General features: G+C 34.5%; 1 protein-coding gene across 1 annotated transcript; it reads left to right on the top strand.

Annotated features, from left to right (window-relative positions):
- The first annotated feature begins 16,381 nt into the window (after positions 1-16,381).
- LOC131906170 (taste receptor type 2 member 117-like) lies at positions 16,382-17,338 on the top strand. The gene has a single exon (XM_059256959.1). It carries the CDS (start codon positions 16,382-16,384, stop codon positions 17,336-17,338), a length of 957 nt encoding a protein of 318 aa, XP_059112942.1.
- The last annotated feature ends 693 nt before the right edge of the window (positions 17,339-18,031 follow it).

The raw sequence follows: 18,031 nt of genomic DNA, 5'->3' as shown, positions 1-18,031 counted from the left end.
AGCTTTCTTTCTTTCTTTCTTTCTTTCTTTTTTTTTTTTTTCCAGAGCTGAGGACCAAACCCAGGGCCTTGAGCTTGCTAGGCAAGTGCTCTACCACTGAGCTAAATCCCCAACCCCGTGGAGGCAGCTTTCTTTAAGCTGTGTCCCCTGGTGGATTGAGTGTGCTTCAGTGATGGCCATACACTTAGGAGTATACAAGCAACAGTAATGAGACTCGATGGGTTCAAAGTAAAAGAGGACACAAAGTTGGGTATGGAGTAGAGAGTGGGTCTTGCAGGACATGGGTGAGCGAGTGAATATACTTGGAATACAATGTATGAAGTTCTCCAAGAATTCATTAAAATATGTATTTAAAGTGACATGTATAATTTTCTACACATACGTTCTCACTACAATATCTAGTAATGGGCCTGCTTTACAAAGACTGTAATGGACTGATTTGTTTCCAAATGCTGACGTCTTAACCCACAGTGAGACTGTGTCTGATGGTAACTATTTAAAGGATATCAGTAAAATTAAATGAGGTTATAAATCAAGGCTCTGATCATAAAAGAACAGTCCTCCTGCGAAGAGGAAAGGCCTCAGAAGTCTGTGTACACAGCATAAGACTCTGTGGAAATGTGTCCTTCTGCCAGCTACTAAGAAAAGCCTCACTAAAGTCTAAATTTGCTGGCCTCTTGATTTTCATGCATATCCTCTTGAACTGTGAGGAAGTAAAGCTTGATTTTCAAGATTATATGAATGGAATCATGCCACAGAAATTTAAACAAACTAACACACAGAGGAAAACTTAGGATAAGGGGTAATATGGAAGAAATGAAATAATAAATATTAAGAGAAAATATGCAAAATTTAGCTCTGTATAAGTCACCAAAAGTGTGATCTTATTACCTAAATTAGATTACATCTAAAGTTCTAAATAAAATTAACTATACCATCAAACATATGAAATTTTAATTGATTATAATATTCTTTAATAATGCTTATTAATAAAACAAAAATATCTGCATAATACCCAATGGAAAAGTTGGTTCATTCAAGAGGATGATAAAGTTGACAGAGTCATTGTCTAATTTGAAAAAGAACAAGACATAATCCAAAAACAATTAGGAAGATAAATGTTAGACATATGAGCAAGTATTTGTCACAATTAATAGTCAAAGTTGGGAGAGATGGCTCAATAGTTAATATCATGTACTGCTCATGTTTTCTGCACAGACAGCTCACAATTGCCTGTATTTCCAGCTGCAGTGTACCTATTGTCTCTGACTTCTTTGGATACCTGCACACATGTATACATCTTGACACTGTCAGAGTAAAAGATTGGTTCTTCCAATTCTAAGGAAAGTATTACTAGAAGTAATCTCTGAAGCAGCTACATGAAAATTGTGAAGAGAACTTAAATATCAAAGGAAAGTATAAACAATGATAAAAATAAGTTATTTTAGCAACATATAAAAAGATAATGCTAAATGCATATGTGTATTATTTTGGATGAAATATTTTCATCTATTTTTAGTTTTCATTTCTTATTAGTTATTTGAGAGTTTTGAATTTCATACAAGGTGTTATGATCACTTTCATACCCCATAATCTAATTCTTCCTAGATTTAACTCCCTTACCCTTTTTCCCTCCTAAACCCGTAATGACATATTCATGCTGCCCAAAGGTTCTTGGGTGTGTGGTGATCAAATTATCAGAGCTATACTAGAGAAAATCATTTCTCTCTCCCCCAGAAGTTAACAATTTGTATTGCTCTATGTCTAGGAGTAGGATTGTGTGCCTACCCAGTCTCTCTCTGATGGGATTTGATCTGGTTTGAGATTGTACAGGTTTTGAATGTGATTTGAGTTCATATGAGTAGTTGCCTTGCTAGATCTGGATGTTTACTTATAGTTGTCCAGTGTCTCTTGCACTTATGTTCCTTCTGCTCCCTCTTCCAGACTGGTGCCCACTGAGATATAGACAACTTAAAGAAATATTTCTTCTGGCTCATGGATTCAGAGAGAGGCTTGTCTATGGTTGAATGGTTCCATTGCTTTGGTCCCAACATAAGGCAGACTATCAAGGTATCAAGAATACATGGCAAGAGGGTTCCCTTTCTTCTTAGCAACTAGGAAGTAGAAAAAGACAGAAAGGAACTGGAGACAATATATACGAATGCATGCTCCCATCATCTCACTTTCTAATTATATATTCAATTATGAATCTATCAGAGGATTGATTCATTAATTAGGTTAGAGCCTTCATGGTACAATTTCCACCCATAAGCTTATAAGCTTGAATCCAAGTCTTTCATATATAAGGACTTAGATCATCATTTAGAAAAGTAAGTTCTGATGCTTATAAAAATATTTCTAGTCTAATTCAAACAGATTGATAATCTAGATCACACAAGGTATTAACTAAGGAAACAGAGGATGTTCATGGGATAAGAGGACTTGCATAGGCTAGTGTCAATTTGTTTACTACCTGTGTGACTCAAGTGTACCTGTGATCTGTAGTAGTAGCTGGGTTTATGAGCATAAAACTGTCTCAAGTTCTCTAGCTCTCATAACTAGAAGAAGTTTCACCTAATTTAATTCTCACTTTTGATGAGGAAGTGGCCTGCACTAACCCAGCAGGGGGTGGTCATCTCTTCTCCCATGACCCATGTCAAAGCATGCAGTATCCTTGTTCTTGAATTCAGTTCAGTCCAACCCTCTGGTCCTCTGTATTGCCTTGATTCCAAGAAATGACCCAGGGCTTTGGCTTTCCTTCACTTTTAATTTATTGAATTTATGTCAGTCCTTAATCAAGTGTGTTTGATAGGCTCATAGGCACACTTTCCCTGAGATAATTCTGATATACCCATCCACTCACATCTTTCTGATTTCATTTGATAAGTTCAAAAGTGGTAACTTTTTATTAATGTAATTGTTCTTCATTTTATGTTACGTTGCTGAAAAGAAAAGTAGTTGCTTGCTTGCACAAAAGTTTAAGTCATTCTGCTTCAGGATTACCAGAAATAGAGTAAACTGATACATTGTGTAGTCAAGTAACAGTGTAAGGCACACGCCAAAAATTCTGTTCTACCAGGAGTAATGCAGAGCAGGTCACAGACTATTCTCATCAACTACTATCATCAAAGGAAAATAATTGAAAACTTTTAGGAAGTGTGTCCAATTCACACCCCCTATTAAATTAGTTCATCTGGGTTCATATTAAATGAATGATGATAACCATGTATTTATATTGCCCCATGTAAGTACTGAAAAAGTGTGAGTTTGAGATTATTATTACATTATCATTACAGATGCAATGATCTAAGTAGAGAAAGATCTAAAAGCTTGGAATTACATAAACTCATCATTGTCAGCTTATGGAATGTGAATGGCAACATTAAGATGAAATGCAGTACTTTCTAAATATGTGTAAACTAAAAATTACAAGGAAATGAGTAAAGACCAAATAATCTCTGAAGAACTTTTTGCCACTTTGCTTTTGGGATGAAGTGTTGATGTCATTTTCACCCTGTCTGGAAGGACATCTTTCTCAAGGAGCTGTTGTCTAGGTAGAATGTAAGGTGTGTTCAACACATTGTAAGGTACAGGAACTGGTACAGTTATACTACTCACAGCTCCCTGGATGCACAAGTTTGTTTCTTTGCTACTTCTGTACAATCACACATCCACATTTGCTTATATTTTTCTTTGTCTATTTTGCCTTCCTTCTTTTTTACATGGAAGAAGCCAAGCCAGCGGGCTTTTCAGTCTCTAAGATGGTACTGTAGCTATGCTTCTGAAATTTCCAAAATATATGTCATACTGGCCTACCTACTTCCCAAACAGTTCATGTTGACTTCGTTCATTGTTCCTCCAGAGATCACAAAGTGTGTGAACTTCACACATGACAATACTCTAGATCCTTTTCTGACATCACAAGAAGTTGATGGTGCATCTTTTCTGTTTTGATCGGTAGCTGTTCCCGAATTGTTTCATTACTTGTTTTCTCTTCAGCTGTTACAGAACAGTGGCATTATGCTGTTTATTCTATGTCTCAAGCAGAGAGTATGGCGTCAGTTGTTAGTTGATTATAGAGCCATTAATGGTGGGATGTAAAGAGAGGTAGACAAGAAAAATCTCAAAGTCCTTAATGCTCACAAGGAATTTGCCCTATTGGGTAAAGAACAGGCAGAGAGTGAGAAGCACTCTTACTACATGCTTGAGCCCCCTCACCCTAGTGACTGCTTCAGAGGTGTCAGATAGATTTGTACTAGTTTTCATATGCAAAAGAAAAATTTTCCTAAGTTTATTGACTCACCATATTTAGTACCCTTTTGTTCTTTTGGGACTATTTTTAAACATTATGGCTATCTTGATACTAAGAATAAGATACATGAATAATAAATGTTGATTAAATGTAAAATCTGTTATATTGAAGTAAAAAATTATTTAGATAGAAATAAATGTGATGTGATGTGTGTGTGTGTGTGTGTGTGTGTGTGTGTGTGTGTGTGTGTTTGCCAGAATAATTCATGAAGTACTTATTCTCTTTACTAAATATTCAAGGACTAATGATCTATATCAAGTTAATTAGATAACTCATAGTTTGGACAATATGAGCATATGTCTCTCTGGATTCCTAGTTTGAAGTGTTGAAATACCATCACTACTTAAGAATAACTTATTCTGGTTTTGATTCCGGTTTCCTCATGCATGACTTAGAGTTTTTTCTAATGGTCCTTTTCCAGAACTCAGGTTATCAAATTCAAATACAAAAGGCAAATCCATGTAGATAATGCAAACAGATGTATATGAATTTGCATGCTAGCATATGAAACTTCAGCATGTCCTTTATCATCAGTTAAAAAGACATTGGGCTGCTATGGAACAAAGCATCTGGATGGAAATCAACCTGATTCAGAAAATGCAGTTCTTTCATGAAGCCAACTGAGCCTGTTTGTTTGTTTGTTATTGCATATTAAAACTAAAATGAGAGAATATGCTGTATATTTTCAAAAATTATAGAGACCTAGCATTTAAAATGATTGCTTTAACACCAATTCTTCAGTGACTTTAGGAACCAGGACATTCTCTTCCAGACAATGGTTGCTGCTGTACAAGTGATGTCTGCAATAATACTCAATGTGGAGTTCATAACTGGGAATTTGGGGAATGGATTCGTAGCACTGGGGAACATCGTGGACTGGGGCAAGAGAGGAAAGATCTCTGCAGTGGATGGGATCCTTACTGCTCTAGCCATCTCCAGGATCACTGTACTGTGGTCACTGTACATAATGGTATCAGTATCTTCAATATACCCAGACTTAGATGTGGCTATGCAAACAATCAGACTGACTAATACTATCTGGTTAATTTCTAACCATTTTAGCATCTGGCTGGCCACCATCCTCAGCATCCTTTATTTTCTCAAGATAGCCAATTTTTCTAACTCTATTTTTCTCTACTTACGGTGGAGATTTACAAAGGTGGTTTTAGTGGCATTTCTGGTGTCTCTGTTCCTCTTGTTTGTAGACATTTTAGTGACAAACATAATCATAGATAGGTGGATGGATGAGTTCAAAGCAAACGTATCTTACAGCTACAAACTAAAGAATTTTGCACACACTTCCAGGCATCTTGTATTAACAAATACTATGTTAACAATGATACCCTTCACTGTGTCCATGACAATGTTTGTTCTGCTCATCTTCTCTCTGTGGAAACATCTGAAGAAGATAAAGCACATTATCAAAAGCTCCCGAGATGTCAGCACCACAGCTCACATCCAAGCCTTGAAAACTGTGGTTGCCTTCCTCCTGCTGTATGTCATTTTTACTTTCTCTCTTTTTGCACAACTTTGGGGCTATGAGGTTGAAGAAAAAACTGTTTTCGAATATTTTTGCCCTGTTGGTATAATTGCTTTTCCATCGCTCCACTCATTGGTCCTGATTATGGGAAACAGTAAGCTGAGGCAGACCTCTCTTTTGACACTGTCACTGTTAAGGTGCAAGATCCAAGGATGTGGACCCTTGAGTCCCTGACACACCAGGGGGGATAATTTTGCATAATTTCAATGAAGATTACTTCATAAGAAATTATTCTTCATTTTCAATGTACACATTGCAAATATACTTGCATTCTGTAAGAAATAAGTGCTATACAAACAAAAAACAACTTTGAGAAGAATGGAATAAGAAACATCTACATGTAAGACTATTTTAGGTAATATTTCAATGGTGATAAACTATTTGAGATTTTAAAATGTTTAATTTATAATGTAAAAAGACAGCTATTTTCTAAGGAAATAGCTGAGTATGTAATTTCTTTTTACTGTTTAAGCATGAAGACCTGAAGTCAGCTTCCTAGCACCCAACTAAAAGCTAGGCTCAGTCCAGCACTTAGGGATCAAACATAGGCAGATCATTAGGACCACTGGCTAACCAGTCTAACTGAAACAGCAAACCAGTTTTAAATGAGAGACTCTATATCAAGACTATAAGGTTTAATTCATAGAAATAGACATCCAGTGTATACCTCTATACACACAAACATGTGCAGACAAGTATACCTACATACATATGCATGATACATACACATAAAAATAATGATAAATAATAATAAAATTACAAGTAAATGTGCACACCTATGAAACAGTAAAAATAAAACTGATGAATTTTATACACATAAAATACTTTCAAATTTAGAAAAATTGCTTGATTTCTCATAAAATTTTCTATATATACTTACAAATCAAATATTTCTTAGATTTTTTTCAGAATCATAGTGGCATTTTATTCAGTTACTCTATGGGTGTTAGTTTCACAATGAAAAACCACAGATTATGTATACCATTATTGGGAATATATAATTTACATTTGGAAATAAGTCACCATTTTAATGGAAATTAGACATTACAAAATAGAAAGCTGATGTGTTTAATAGGCACTTACCAGACAGATGATGTCATGTAGGTTACAGGGACCCAAGTATTTACACATGTTACAGTGCTCAGCAGTGTAACGTCAGTTTTCGTATGGAGAAACTGAGGTCTTCCAATGCAGCAAAAGTTTAGGACCTAGTAATACATATATAGAGACATAGAATTGCATTTGTTTTCTGAACTGGTAGCCAGGTGCTTTATTGATGCGTCACATGAATTTTCTATGTTAAGCTCACTCTTTCTTGTTCAAATACTCTGCATGTAATAATTTATAATCATTGTATCTTCTTCCTTTTAATTATTACAATTTTATCTTTTGGTGTTGATTCATAATGAAATGAAGTATAATTGTATTAATGACTGGTATTGCAGAAGTAGAAGTAATTTCAGAGTCCAGAGGGCTAACTTTTAGACCATGGAACCAGATGGAATATTTCTTAGTGCTTCAATGGCAGGTGACATACTAGCTTCACCTATGACATAAATACTTAAAAATTATCTTCACAATAAAACAATTTCTATTTTTTCTCATAAAATCTGTTATAATTATCAAATGTGTATTGTTTATTTAATTATATTTATTTATTTATACTTATTTCATGCACATTAGTGTTTTGCCTGCGTTTATGTCTGTGTGAGGATGTTATATCTCCTGGAACTGGAATCGCAGACAGCTGTGAACCGCCATGTGGGTGCTGGGAATTGAACCCAGGTCTTTTGGAAGAACAGCCACTGCTCCCAACAACTGATAGCTTTTTTTCCTTTTTGTTTTTTTTTTTTTTTGTTTGTTTGCTTGCTTGTTTTGAGACAGAGTTTCTCTATGTAGCTCTGGCTGTCTTGGAACTCACTCTGTGGACCAGACTGGCCTCAAACTTAGAGATCTGCCTGGCTCTACCTCCTGAGTACTGAGATGAAAGGCATTGTTATTTATAAGAGGATTTCATATTTCTTGTCTGTTGAATGAAAGTACTGACATATGTTAATAGTGTCACATAAACAATGGTATATCATCTAATCCATAGGACTCTATTAAATAAAGTATCTTGTTTGAGCTTTTCATGTGTGGGACTTTAAGCTATCAGATACAAAATAAAACTAAGTACCTAAAAAGGGTAAGTTATAGCCAAAGGGAAAAAGTCAAATTAACTGACTTGAAAAATATTGTAAAGATGTTTAAAGGTTATAGCTAGATATATATCTATAAATTATATGTGTTTGCATTTTTTAGACAATGTATTTTGGTTATATTTCTTTCTTTATCCAAACTTCTCCCAGATCTCCCTTCACCATCCACCCAATTTAATATTCTTTTTCTGTCTTTATTAAAAACAAAACAAAACCCACAAAATCCCCAAACAAAACCAACAAATCAATTAAACAAACAAATTGTGGAATTCATTATGTGTTGACTAGCTATTCCTGAGTGTATGGCTTTCCCTAGAATGTGGTCGATATACACAGTATCACTCCATTTAAGAAAACTGATTTTTCTCTCTGAAAAGCTATAAATTGTAGATAGCCTCTTGGTTAGGGATAGGACTTTAAGTCCATTTTCCCCTCTACATACTGAGATTTTTTTTCTGGGTTGAACTTGTGTCAGCCTTGTGCATACTGTCACAGTCTCTGTGAATTTATATGTGTACCAGTCCTGCCATGTCTGGAAAATACTGATGCCTTAGAGTCATTTACCACCTCTGGCTCTTACAGTCTGTCCACATCCTCTTCTACATAGATCCCTGAATCTTGAAGAGAGGGGGGTGATACAGGTATCCCATTAAGGATACAAGCTCTAAAGTCTTTCCCTCTCTTCTTGTTTGGTTGTGGGTTTCTGTGTTAATTGCCATCAACTGCAAGAACCTTCTCGGATGAGGGTTTAATGATGCACTGATCTTTGGGTACAGCAATATGTTATTAGTAGTCATTTTATTGTTATGTTTATTTATCAGAAAAATAATTTTTCCTTGTGCTTGTGATCTATCTGGTCACAGGTTCTTGGTCTCATTTACAAATCAGGTATGGATTCCATTTCCTGGAGTTGGCCTTAAAAATAGTAGTTGGTTACTCTATAACTTAAGTCATGTCACTCTTATACAAGTGGGTGTATCATGCAGGCAGGTTGTTAGTATATCTCACGAAGTTCAGAATTGGGCAAGACTAATGATTACTTAACTTCTAGAAATGATCATTAGTCTATAGGCTTGAAGTTTCCAGCTGAATAGCAGCTATATCTCTCCATACTATATGCCGTGTGTGGTGTCATCTGTAATAGGGTCCGTCTGTGAAATTCTGCAGGGTAATGAAAAGCATTAGCAGTAGCCTGTAGTGTTTAGGGGGTTATACAGCAACTCTTCAGCAAACAACTCAAAAAAGATGTAACTCACTAGGGGTTTTATTTCATGTGATGCATACAATGTGTAGTTGGGTCACTACATGGTAACTTCACTTAAATTTCATATATATATTATATATTAGAAGCATCTGCAGTAGTAGTTGGTCAAGGGCTTTTCATAAGGCCTTCAGATAGACATCTCAGTCAATATCAAACTTTAAACTGTCTTCCCATTCCCCTCTCCATTTAATCTTCCTATTCTAATTTCTGTCTTTACTACTTTATAAAATTGGAAGATACCCTACCACATCCAGGTACCTTACTAGATTTATATATATATATATATAAAATGTAATGTATATAATAAAGAAATATATACATGTGCACATATGTAACAATAACAATTAAGATGAAGTCATGAATTTGTAAGGCAGGAAAATCCATGGGAGGAGTTGGGGGAAGAGGGAGGAGTTACAATGTTGCAAATACACTGCTCATATATGATATTCCAAAAAACTTTTTAAAGAGTAAATAAGGAACTTACACACACACACACACACACACATGCATGTGCGTGCACCCACCTTTCTGACTTAGAACAACAACCTCTTGAATACAACACAGCTTACCAAAACACAGCTTACCACAAAAAGATAGTTAAATCTTCTGTTCAGAATCCACTTTGCAAGCCATTAATTCTCTACATTGTTTCTTGTTGAAATTTTTGTGTGGGCAATTTTCTGATTAGACACTGAACCGATTATGTGCAGGGATAATAACAACTCAATAAAAGGTGTGTGTGCTAGATGCATACAGGACATACTTAGTGTTAGAAGGCATAAATATGTATAATGATGACAAAATTGATGAAATCTTTGTATTAGAAAAATTTGACAATACAATGGGAAAAGACAAAAATATTAAAATTCAAAGAAAATGACAAGAATGATATATGTGTCTTGTAGTAAATTTGCTTGTGATTGCATACTGCAATTCAAAAATAAGTGGTATATGAATTTATCAAATAGAATCCATAAGTTAACAGTACTGCTATGCACTAGCAAAGGCTATTTAGGATATTTCATATAAAACTGGATGTTTTCACAATAGCAACAAAAATTTGAAGGGACCTAGATAAAACATCAAACATCATATGTTATTGAGAAAGTCATTAAATTATAATGATGAGTGTAAAACATACTCTGTTCTTCCATAGACAATGTTCATTTCTGAAAGTAAATCTAGTGTTGGAAAACTCATTCCCAATATAATTCCAGTGAAAATCAAAATGGATTTCAGGGTTACATGTAAAATTCCTGGATATATTTGGTAAATGGTGAATAATTGAACACTTAGTCAAGCCAGGAGATAAATTTTTATCAATATTGTAATCTGGAAGGTTGGGCACAGAAGGAAAGAATTTAAGTCCTAGTAAGTTTTCCAAGGTTGTTGTAGGAAGTTTAACTAAATTAATTTGTGTCTCATAGTTGCTTAGAATTTTTTTAAAAACCAAGTGAAACATATGGATCGTTTTGCTGGTGTCTGTAGTTTGTGTCTATTTCTATAGCTTGTGAACAGGAAACATGTGCAAGACTAGTTTTTTGTAGTTAATTATATAAATGATTATCTTATCTGGGTATTTCCAGAAGAAAAAATAAAATAAAAGCCAAAACATACAATAACAACAAAACAGACAAGCAAACAAACAAAAAAGAGAAGGTTTTGAAAGGAAAACTTTCCATAGAATTTCCTCCAAACTTTTCTACTTGTCTCCAATATTTCTGGCAAGATTAATTCTTTGTGACATTGAGACATTCAGCTCATTTACAGTGGTCTCAAGTTCATTTACTGTTGCAGACATTTTTATATGCTGCATAAATTAAGTTTTAAAGTTTACTAGCTTACATGTATAAACTTGGGAGCCTGGAGTTATGTAAATACTAAACCAAGCAAAATTCACAATAGTGACAAGTATTTATCTTCATTTGCCTACTGCCAAATTAATTCAGCTTACCTTCTAACACCTGCAAAAAAAAAAAGACTGTTGTTTAGTCTGCAACATGAAATAAATTAGTGGATTTATTTTGGGTATATTGAGAATAACAGTGTTTTATAGAAAATACTCCATTGACCCCAAACTTTAGCATACTGTGATACTCTCCACTTGACATTTTTCACAGAATTCAAAAGATAAGATCTTCTCATGAAGTAGGTAGAGATTGAGGTAATGACATTAATAAATAATGGTTTTGGTGACTATGCTTCACTATTTTTTTTTCCAGTCTTAAATTTGCTACTGAATAACATGACCACTCAAGGTATGGTAGCATTGATTTATAGAATACATTGCAGTGAACTGTAGTGATTATATTAAAATTGAATTGATTGTACAACAAAAACAATAATATGTCACTGCTTACTGCAGTGGTGAGCGTTATAGGCAGGTTATGGAATAAAGTTAGATGCTTGTCAACAGATGAAAGGATAATGAATATATGTGAATTGTAATCAGAAATAAGTACAAAAGTATGTCACTTGCAGGAAAGTGGATTCCAATGATGATTGTATGTTAAGTAAAATAAGACAGAATCAAATACAAATATTTTGTTGTTCATCTTCTATAGGTCCTACAGTTTATAGATACAATGTTATATGTGTGTGTTTTATTTATATAATTTTATAGTCAGACTCCTAGTCTATAATATTTATAATACTACACACACAAACACACACATGTATGTATATACATACATATGCAGTACTGAGATTCCCTGAAAAACAGCAATGTGATGACGAATGGGAGGATTGAGAACATATATATTAAACTGCATGATATACTTGTGGAGAATGTCTTTATAAATCAATCACCATATAGAGAGAATAAATGTCATAAACACACTTTTTGCTTTATCCTTCTCTAGAGTTGGTTTGATCTGGGCAGGTTACATTGACACTTGACTGAAATTCCTTCAGGTGAAGACTTAGACGTGGAAGAAGCCCCATTCTTATTGCTTGAGTCATGATGAAGCATTTTATGCCAGGTTTATGCACAGGTATAAAATATTCTCTTTGCTCATGATAGTCCATTTATTTAGCCTTATTTTTCTTAACTAAAGAGAAGAGAAAAATGTGTTCTAGTGATGCTTTTGGCTACTTGGTCCATTTGTTTTTTTTCCCTTGCTATAGGAAACTATTCCTGTCTAAAAATATGAAAAGAGCAACTTGGAAGAATAAATCATGAATTTTGTAAAAGCTCAATTATTACTGAATTCACCTTAGGAAACTTCATATTTTCCTATTGCATAATGACCTGATTTCTGATATTAATGCATTCCATACATAAACATTACAGGTTTAATTTTGTAGTAAATGATGACAAGATCTAGCACCATGGTCTGCATGATCTTGTTGTTTTATTTCTCAGACACAACCGTGTCCCTGGCTGGGGAGGAAATGATCTGAAACTAAATCTGTAGGGATTTGATCTCTCCTTTTCTTGTGTGTTTTGTCATGAACATGCAGATTGCCTTGTTGCTAAACAGGGTCACCCTGACCCCAAAAAGCATGACAATCTCTGAAGCAAGCATTAAGTATGAGAAGTAGAGAAATTATTGCAATGGGATAATCCTTCTGTACACTGTGTGAATGTATGTTGCTATGGTTGGTGTAATAAAAAAGCTGACTGTCAATAGCTAAACAGAATAAAGTTAGGCAGGAAAGTCAAACTGATAATGGTGGGATGAAGAAGGGCAGAGTCAGAGGAGTCACCAGCCAGATAGAGAATGAGTCAGACACACAGAATGGGATAGAGGTAAAAGCCACGAGCCTTGGAGCAACACATAGATGAATAGAAATGGATAAGTTATAAGGACTAGTTAGTAACAAGCCTGAGCTATTGTTTGATCTTTTGTAATTAATACAAGCCTCTGAGTGATTGTTTGAGAGCAGTTGCAAGACAGGAAAACTCCACCTACCAAGTATGAAGTAGAGAAAGAGTTAATTCACATGGTAGCTATGCATGTGAAGTTGGGAGTCACCATTTTATCCATCTTTAGGAAGATGATGTTTAGTGGGATTAGGAGGGATATTTGCACCTATAGATCAGATCACTGTGACCCTAAAGACATCACTGATACTACAGGTCTCAAATCTTTGCAGGCTTTCCTTTGTAGGCTTGTTAAACTTTTTATATTTTAATTTAATTTTGTATTGTTGAAATAAATGACTAATGCAGCAATCCCTGATTGTGTGGGATGCAGATACAAAGGATACATCTATATGAGTTTCGTAACCTAAGGTTCAAAAACTACAAGGAAGAAAGGACACAAAGATTTTAAGCACCAAAGGATGAGAAAGTCTGTTGTGAGATTGTGTTTCCTATATATGATACAGAAATTGGACCCATGAAATCTTAACAATATGGCTACCTGAACAAGGCTTGAAGAATGACAAAAGGCACTCTCAACTGGTCAGTCCCTAGGTAAAGAAGTGATAGGCATCTAATGACTGCTGAGAGAGGGAGAACTATTCTGTTCCAGGGAAGATTCCCTTAATTTTTTATCCAATACAAATGGTCAACCCTGAAATTATATATACACAACATTGAAACACTAAAAAGTTGAATAAAGGTGAGTATTCAGATCTATTTCTCTGATTTTCTATTTATGTCACATGAACTTTTAAATTCTATTGTCAAAAGTTTATTTTAAATTAACAATACTAACATTAAAGGGAAAAGAATGAAGTTCTGGTAATATGTATTCTTAATTTCCTCAAAATCAGAAAATTAATCATCCATCATTTAATCTAGACTTTAATATGAAAGTTAAAATTATATAGAAATATATATCAGAATTATTACAATAGGCATGATTATTTAGGCACATAGAAATAGAAAAAAAAGAGCAGTTTGTTGTTTTAACTTCAGCATAATAGCTGTGCATTACTCAGCCAGCAACTGTGACTCTGCAGTTACCAGCCTGCTTCTCTGGCAGCAGGCTGGCCACCCAGGCAGCATCCTGCTGGGAAATCTGTTCCTGCAGGCAGTGACTTTGCTGCTGCCACTAAAGGTAGCTTAACTAAATCTCTATTGTTCTGTTTATAAATAAATCTCAAGATTCAAAGACTGGGGCAAAAACCTGCTAGCTCAGAGAGGCTGAGTAGCAACTAGCTGACCTTCTCTCCTTGCTGGTTTCTCCCCAAAGCCCAATCCTTCTGTTCATAAAAATTAAAAAATAAAAAAAAGCAGCACCACTCGAAACTCCCTACTACTTCTGGTGCATTTCTCTACCAGATGTCTTCTGACACTCTAGGATTACTTTCTGTCAACTAGTTGGTAGCTCAGTCTCCTGATCCAACATTGATTGTATTTAATTAATGCTAATGCTAATTTGGAGTTCACAGTATGATTGATTGTCCCCCAATAGTAGTTGATTTATCTATTTTGACTACTTTAATTTGGTGTAGTCAGTGAATAGACCTGTTCATAAATGAAGAATTAAAATAAAATATACAAAGTTCTAGATAACACTGACATGTAACACTCACTTTGCAATGGATGAGGGCATTCTCCTCAGGACACTGACTTTTCCCCCAATGTAAATGAAACATTAGAATCATGCTACATACTGTGCTGGCCTTGTCTGGGAACTCTCACCAGGAGCTGTTTGTTGTACAGATAGAACCAAAAGCTTTTCCAATCCAGAATGAAACTTGCTTTCAGGGCTCTGAAAAGCTCCTTGCAGGTCAATGTAATTCTTTCTGGAGACCCAAGTCCTGGTTCTTTTTTTTTTTTTTTTTTTTGAAAGCTTATGAGGTCTCACTCTCAGCACCCATCCCACACAGCTCCACCCCTGCCTTACTTCTATTTGTTTCTCTTCATACCTGAGCTCAGTTTGCTACCTGGAAGGGACTAGGCCACAGGGATTTTGTGGCTGTACACTGAAGGTATGTGTGTTTTTTATTCTTAAAGTGTTTTCTCTTAAACTTCTCATATTAGCCTTCCATGCCTTATCCATAGGTCTCACCACTAAATGATGAATAATTGTGAACGTTTTCAATTGAATCACGTTCATTTTATTTGCTCAGTATTGCTTTATTGACTGAAGTTACTACCAGCCCTACTCAGATACTACTTATCTTTATCTGCCATCTCTTAGTATTATGATTTTTAGTTCTCTGCTACATTTAGCAATTGTTCCTGAATTTAAATGGGCCCTTTATTACTCTTTAGTTACTGATTTGTGACTAACTATACCATGATGCTCATTCTCCATCTCTACCAAGATGTATGACATTCTTCATGTGCCTTGGTGACAATTAGTGATGTTAACAAAGCAGGTATTTGAGGGAATTGAGGGTAGGGGCTATAATTTTAATGTTTTTGGTGCTGTGGATGCCTCAACCCTGCTGGACAAAGGTATCTTGCTGTATGAATGAGCTAACCCTCCTCAGTGACTGTTCACGGCAGAATAAGTGTTTTCTACTTTACATGAACGGATATAATAGTCCTGAGTTTACTGGAGATTTGACTTCAATTCTTCAACTATAAAGGAAAATATTGCATAATCATGGACTGATCAATTGTTACAAAACTAAGTATAAACTAAACGCACAATAAATATTGACAAAATGAGTAAATTATTGAAAAAGAAATAAGCAATTTGGATCTCAATAAATACACATTTATGGGTATTTGTGTAAATGTATCTATTTGAAATTTCTTAAAGCTTCTTGATCATAACTCAATTAGAACAAAATATGTAGACTAAGGCAAATGTAGAAAACAAATGTTTTTAATTTTTTATTTACACACTGCCATTTGAGATTTCAATATTTTCTTTATCATTTGACTAGAAAATACTACAGATACTACAGGAGCTGTGTGTGAGCAAAACAGTTCTGGTCTGACTTGCCTGATCTGCGTGAGAAAACCCATTTTCATGGAAAGAGCTTCAGACTCCATCATTGGCAAACTCCATGTTAGCTCCTTTGTCAGTGTGTGTGGGAGAGTCAAGAGTAAGTACACCATGAGAATCAACTCAGACATTCTCACAAATCTTCAAAAATGCATTTAAACAGATTTAGTGTTTCAAATAAATGTGTTAACAAAACTAGACATATAAAAAATGGAGTATTTTCAGCAGAGTACATGTGATTTCTTTCAAATCACACTTATGATCATCTTAACCATGGAATTAATAATTGGAAATTTAGGAAATGGATTCTTGGCATTGGTGAACAGCATGAACTGGGTCAAGAGAAAAAAGATCTCATTAGTTAATCAAATCCTCACTGCTTTGGCAACCTCCAGAATTTGTCTGCTCTGGTTTTTGTACACAGCTTTATTAGTTTCTTTACCGAACCCAGATTTGATGACTGGAAGGATGATAAAAATCATTAATAATCTATGGACAATAGTCAATCATTTCAGCATTTGGCTTGCTACATGCCTTGGTATCTTTTATTTTCTCAAGATAGCCAATTTTTCTAACTCTTCTTTTCTTTATTTAAAGTGGAGAGTTAAAAAGGCAGTTTCAGTGACACTGCTGGTGTCCCTGGTCCTCTTTTTTTTACATATTTTACTGGTCAACTTGCACATTGATGTGTGGATAAATGAATCTCAAAGAAACATATCTTATAGCTTCAGTTCTCATAACCCTGCAGAAATTTATAGGCAAGTGTTAAGCATTCATATTATTTTCCTGTCTGTTCCATTTGGTTTGTCCCTATCATCTTTCCTTCTGCTCATCTTCTCCCTGCATGCACATCAGAAGAAGATGCAGCAGCATGTCCAAGGATGTAGAGATGCTAGCACCATGGCCCACATGAAAGCTTTGCAAACTGTGATTACCTTTCTTCTGTTATACACCATTTTTTTCTTGTCTATTTTCATACAAATTTGGAAGTATGAGTTACTGGAGAAAAATCTTTTCACTTTATTTTGTCAGGTAATTGCCCTGGCTTTTCCTTCAGTCCATTCATGTGTCCTGATTCTGGGAGATATAAAAATGAGACAGGCCTTTCTCTCTGTGCTTTGGTGGCTGATATGCAGACCCAACTATATGGAAACCTCAGGTCCTTAAAACGTTGGAGATAATGTTGCACATTCTAGAAGAAGATTAACTAACACAAATTTCTATATTATCTATTTTTACTTTCTTAATGTTATTCTCCTATGTTTGACTTTATGAATTTTCTAAATGTTGTGTATGCAATAAACACCATGGAGAAATACTGGAAATTTAGCGCATTATATACAACTGATTTTGTAATACACTTATTTGAAAAGGACATGAATATAAACAACTGAAATACAACCATAGTAACATCATATAATTTTTATGTCAATCATTAATTTTAGAGATTTAAAAATTATTAGAGTATGCTATGTGTGTATTAATATTAAGCAGTAAAAAGTATATGGTTATAATCACATAAATATAATTTGGTAATATGAATATTTGGATAAAATTTCTGAGAATAAATAATATATAGACTTATACTTAAGTAGCAATAAAGATGTTTTATTCAATACTGAGCTATATTGAGAAGTTTTTTTCCTACCAGTTCTTTAGACTCATGAGGCTATTTTATTAGAATTATTGTACCTCTATTACTAGTTTCAGCATCAACAACTATTAAAATGCTTTCATCATTATTATTAATAATGGGGTTTCCATTTTAAAATATTATTGTATTATTTTCTATATTATTGAAAGAATATATTCTAATGTATTTTTGTCTTGTAAATTGTTTTATTTTTTTGAGATTGTAAT

This window comes from Peromyscus eremicus, chromosome 3, assembly GCF_949786415.1.
Source record: "Peromyscus eremicus chromosome 3, PerEre_H2_v1, whole genome shotgun sequence".
Classification (NCBI taxonomy): Eukaryota; Metazoa; Chordata; class Mammalia; order Rodentia; family Cricetidae; genus Peromyscus; species Peromyscus eremicus.
This window is presented reverse-complemented; position numbering and strand designations above follow the sequence as displayed.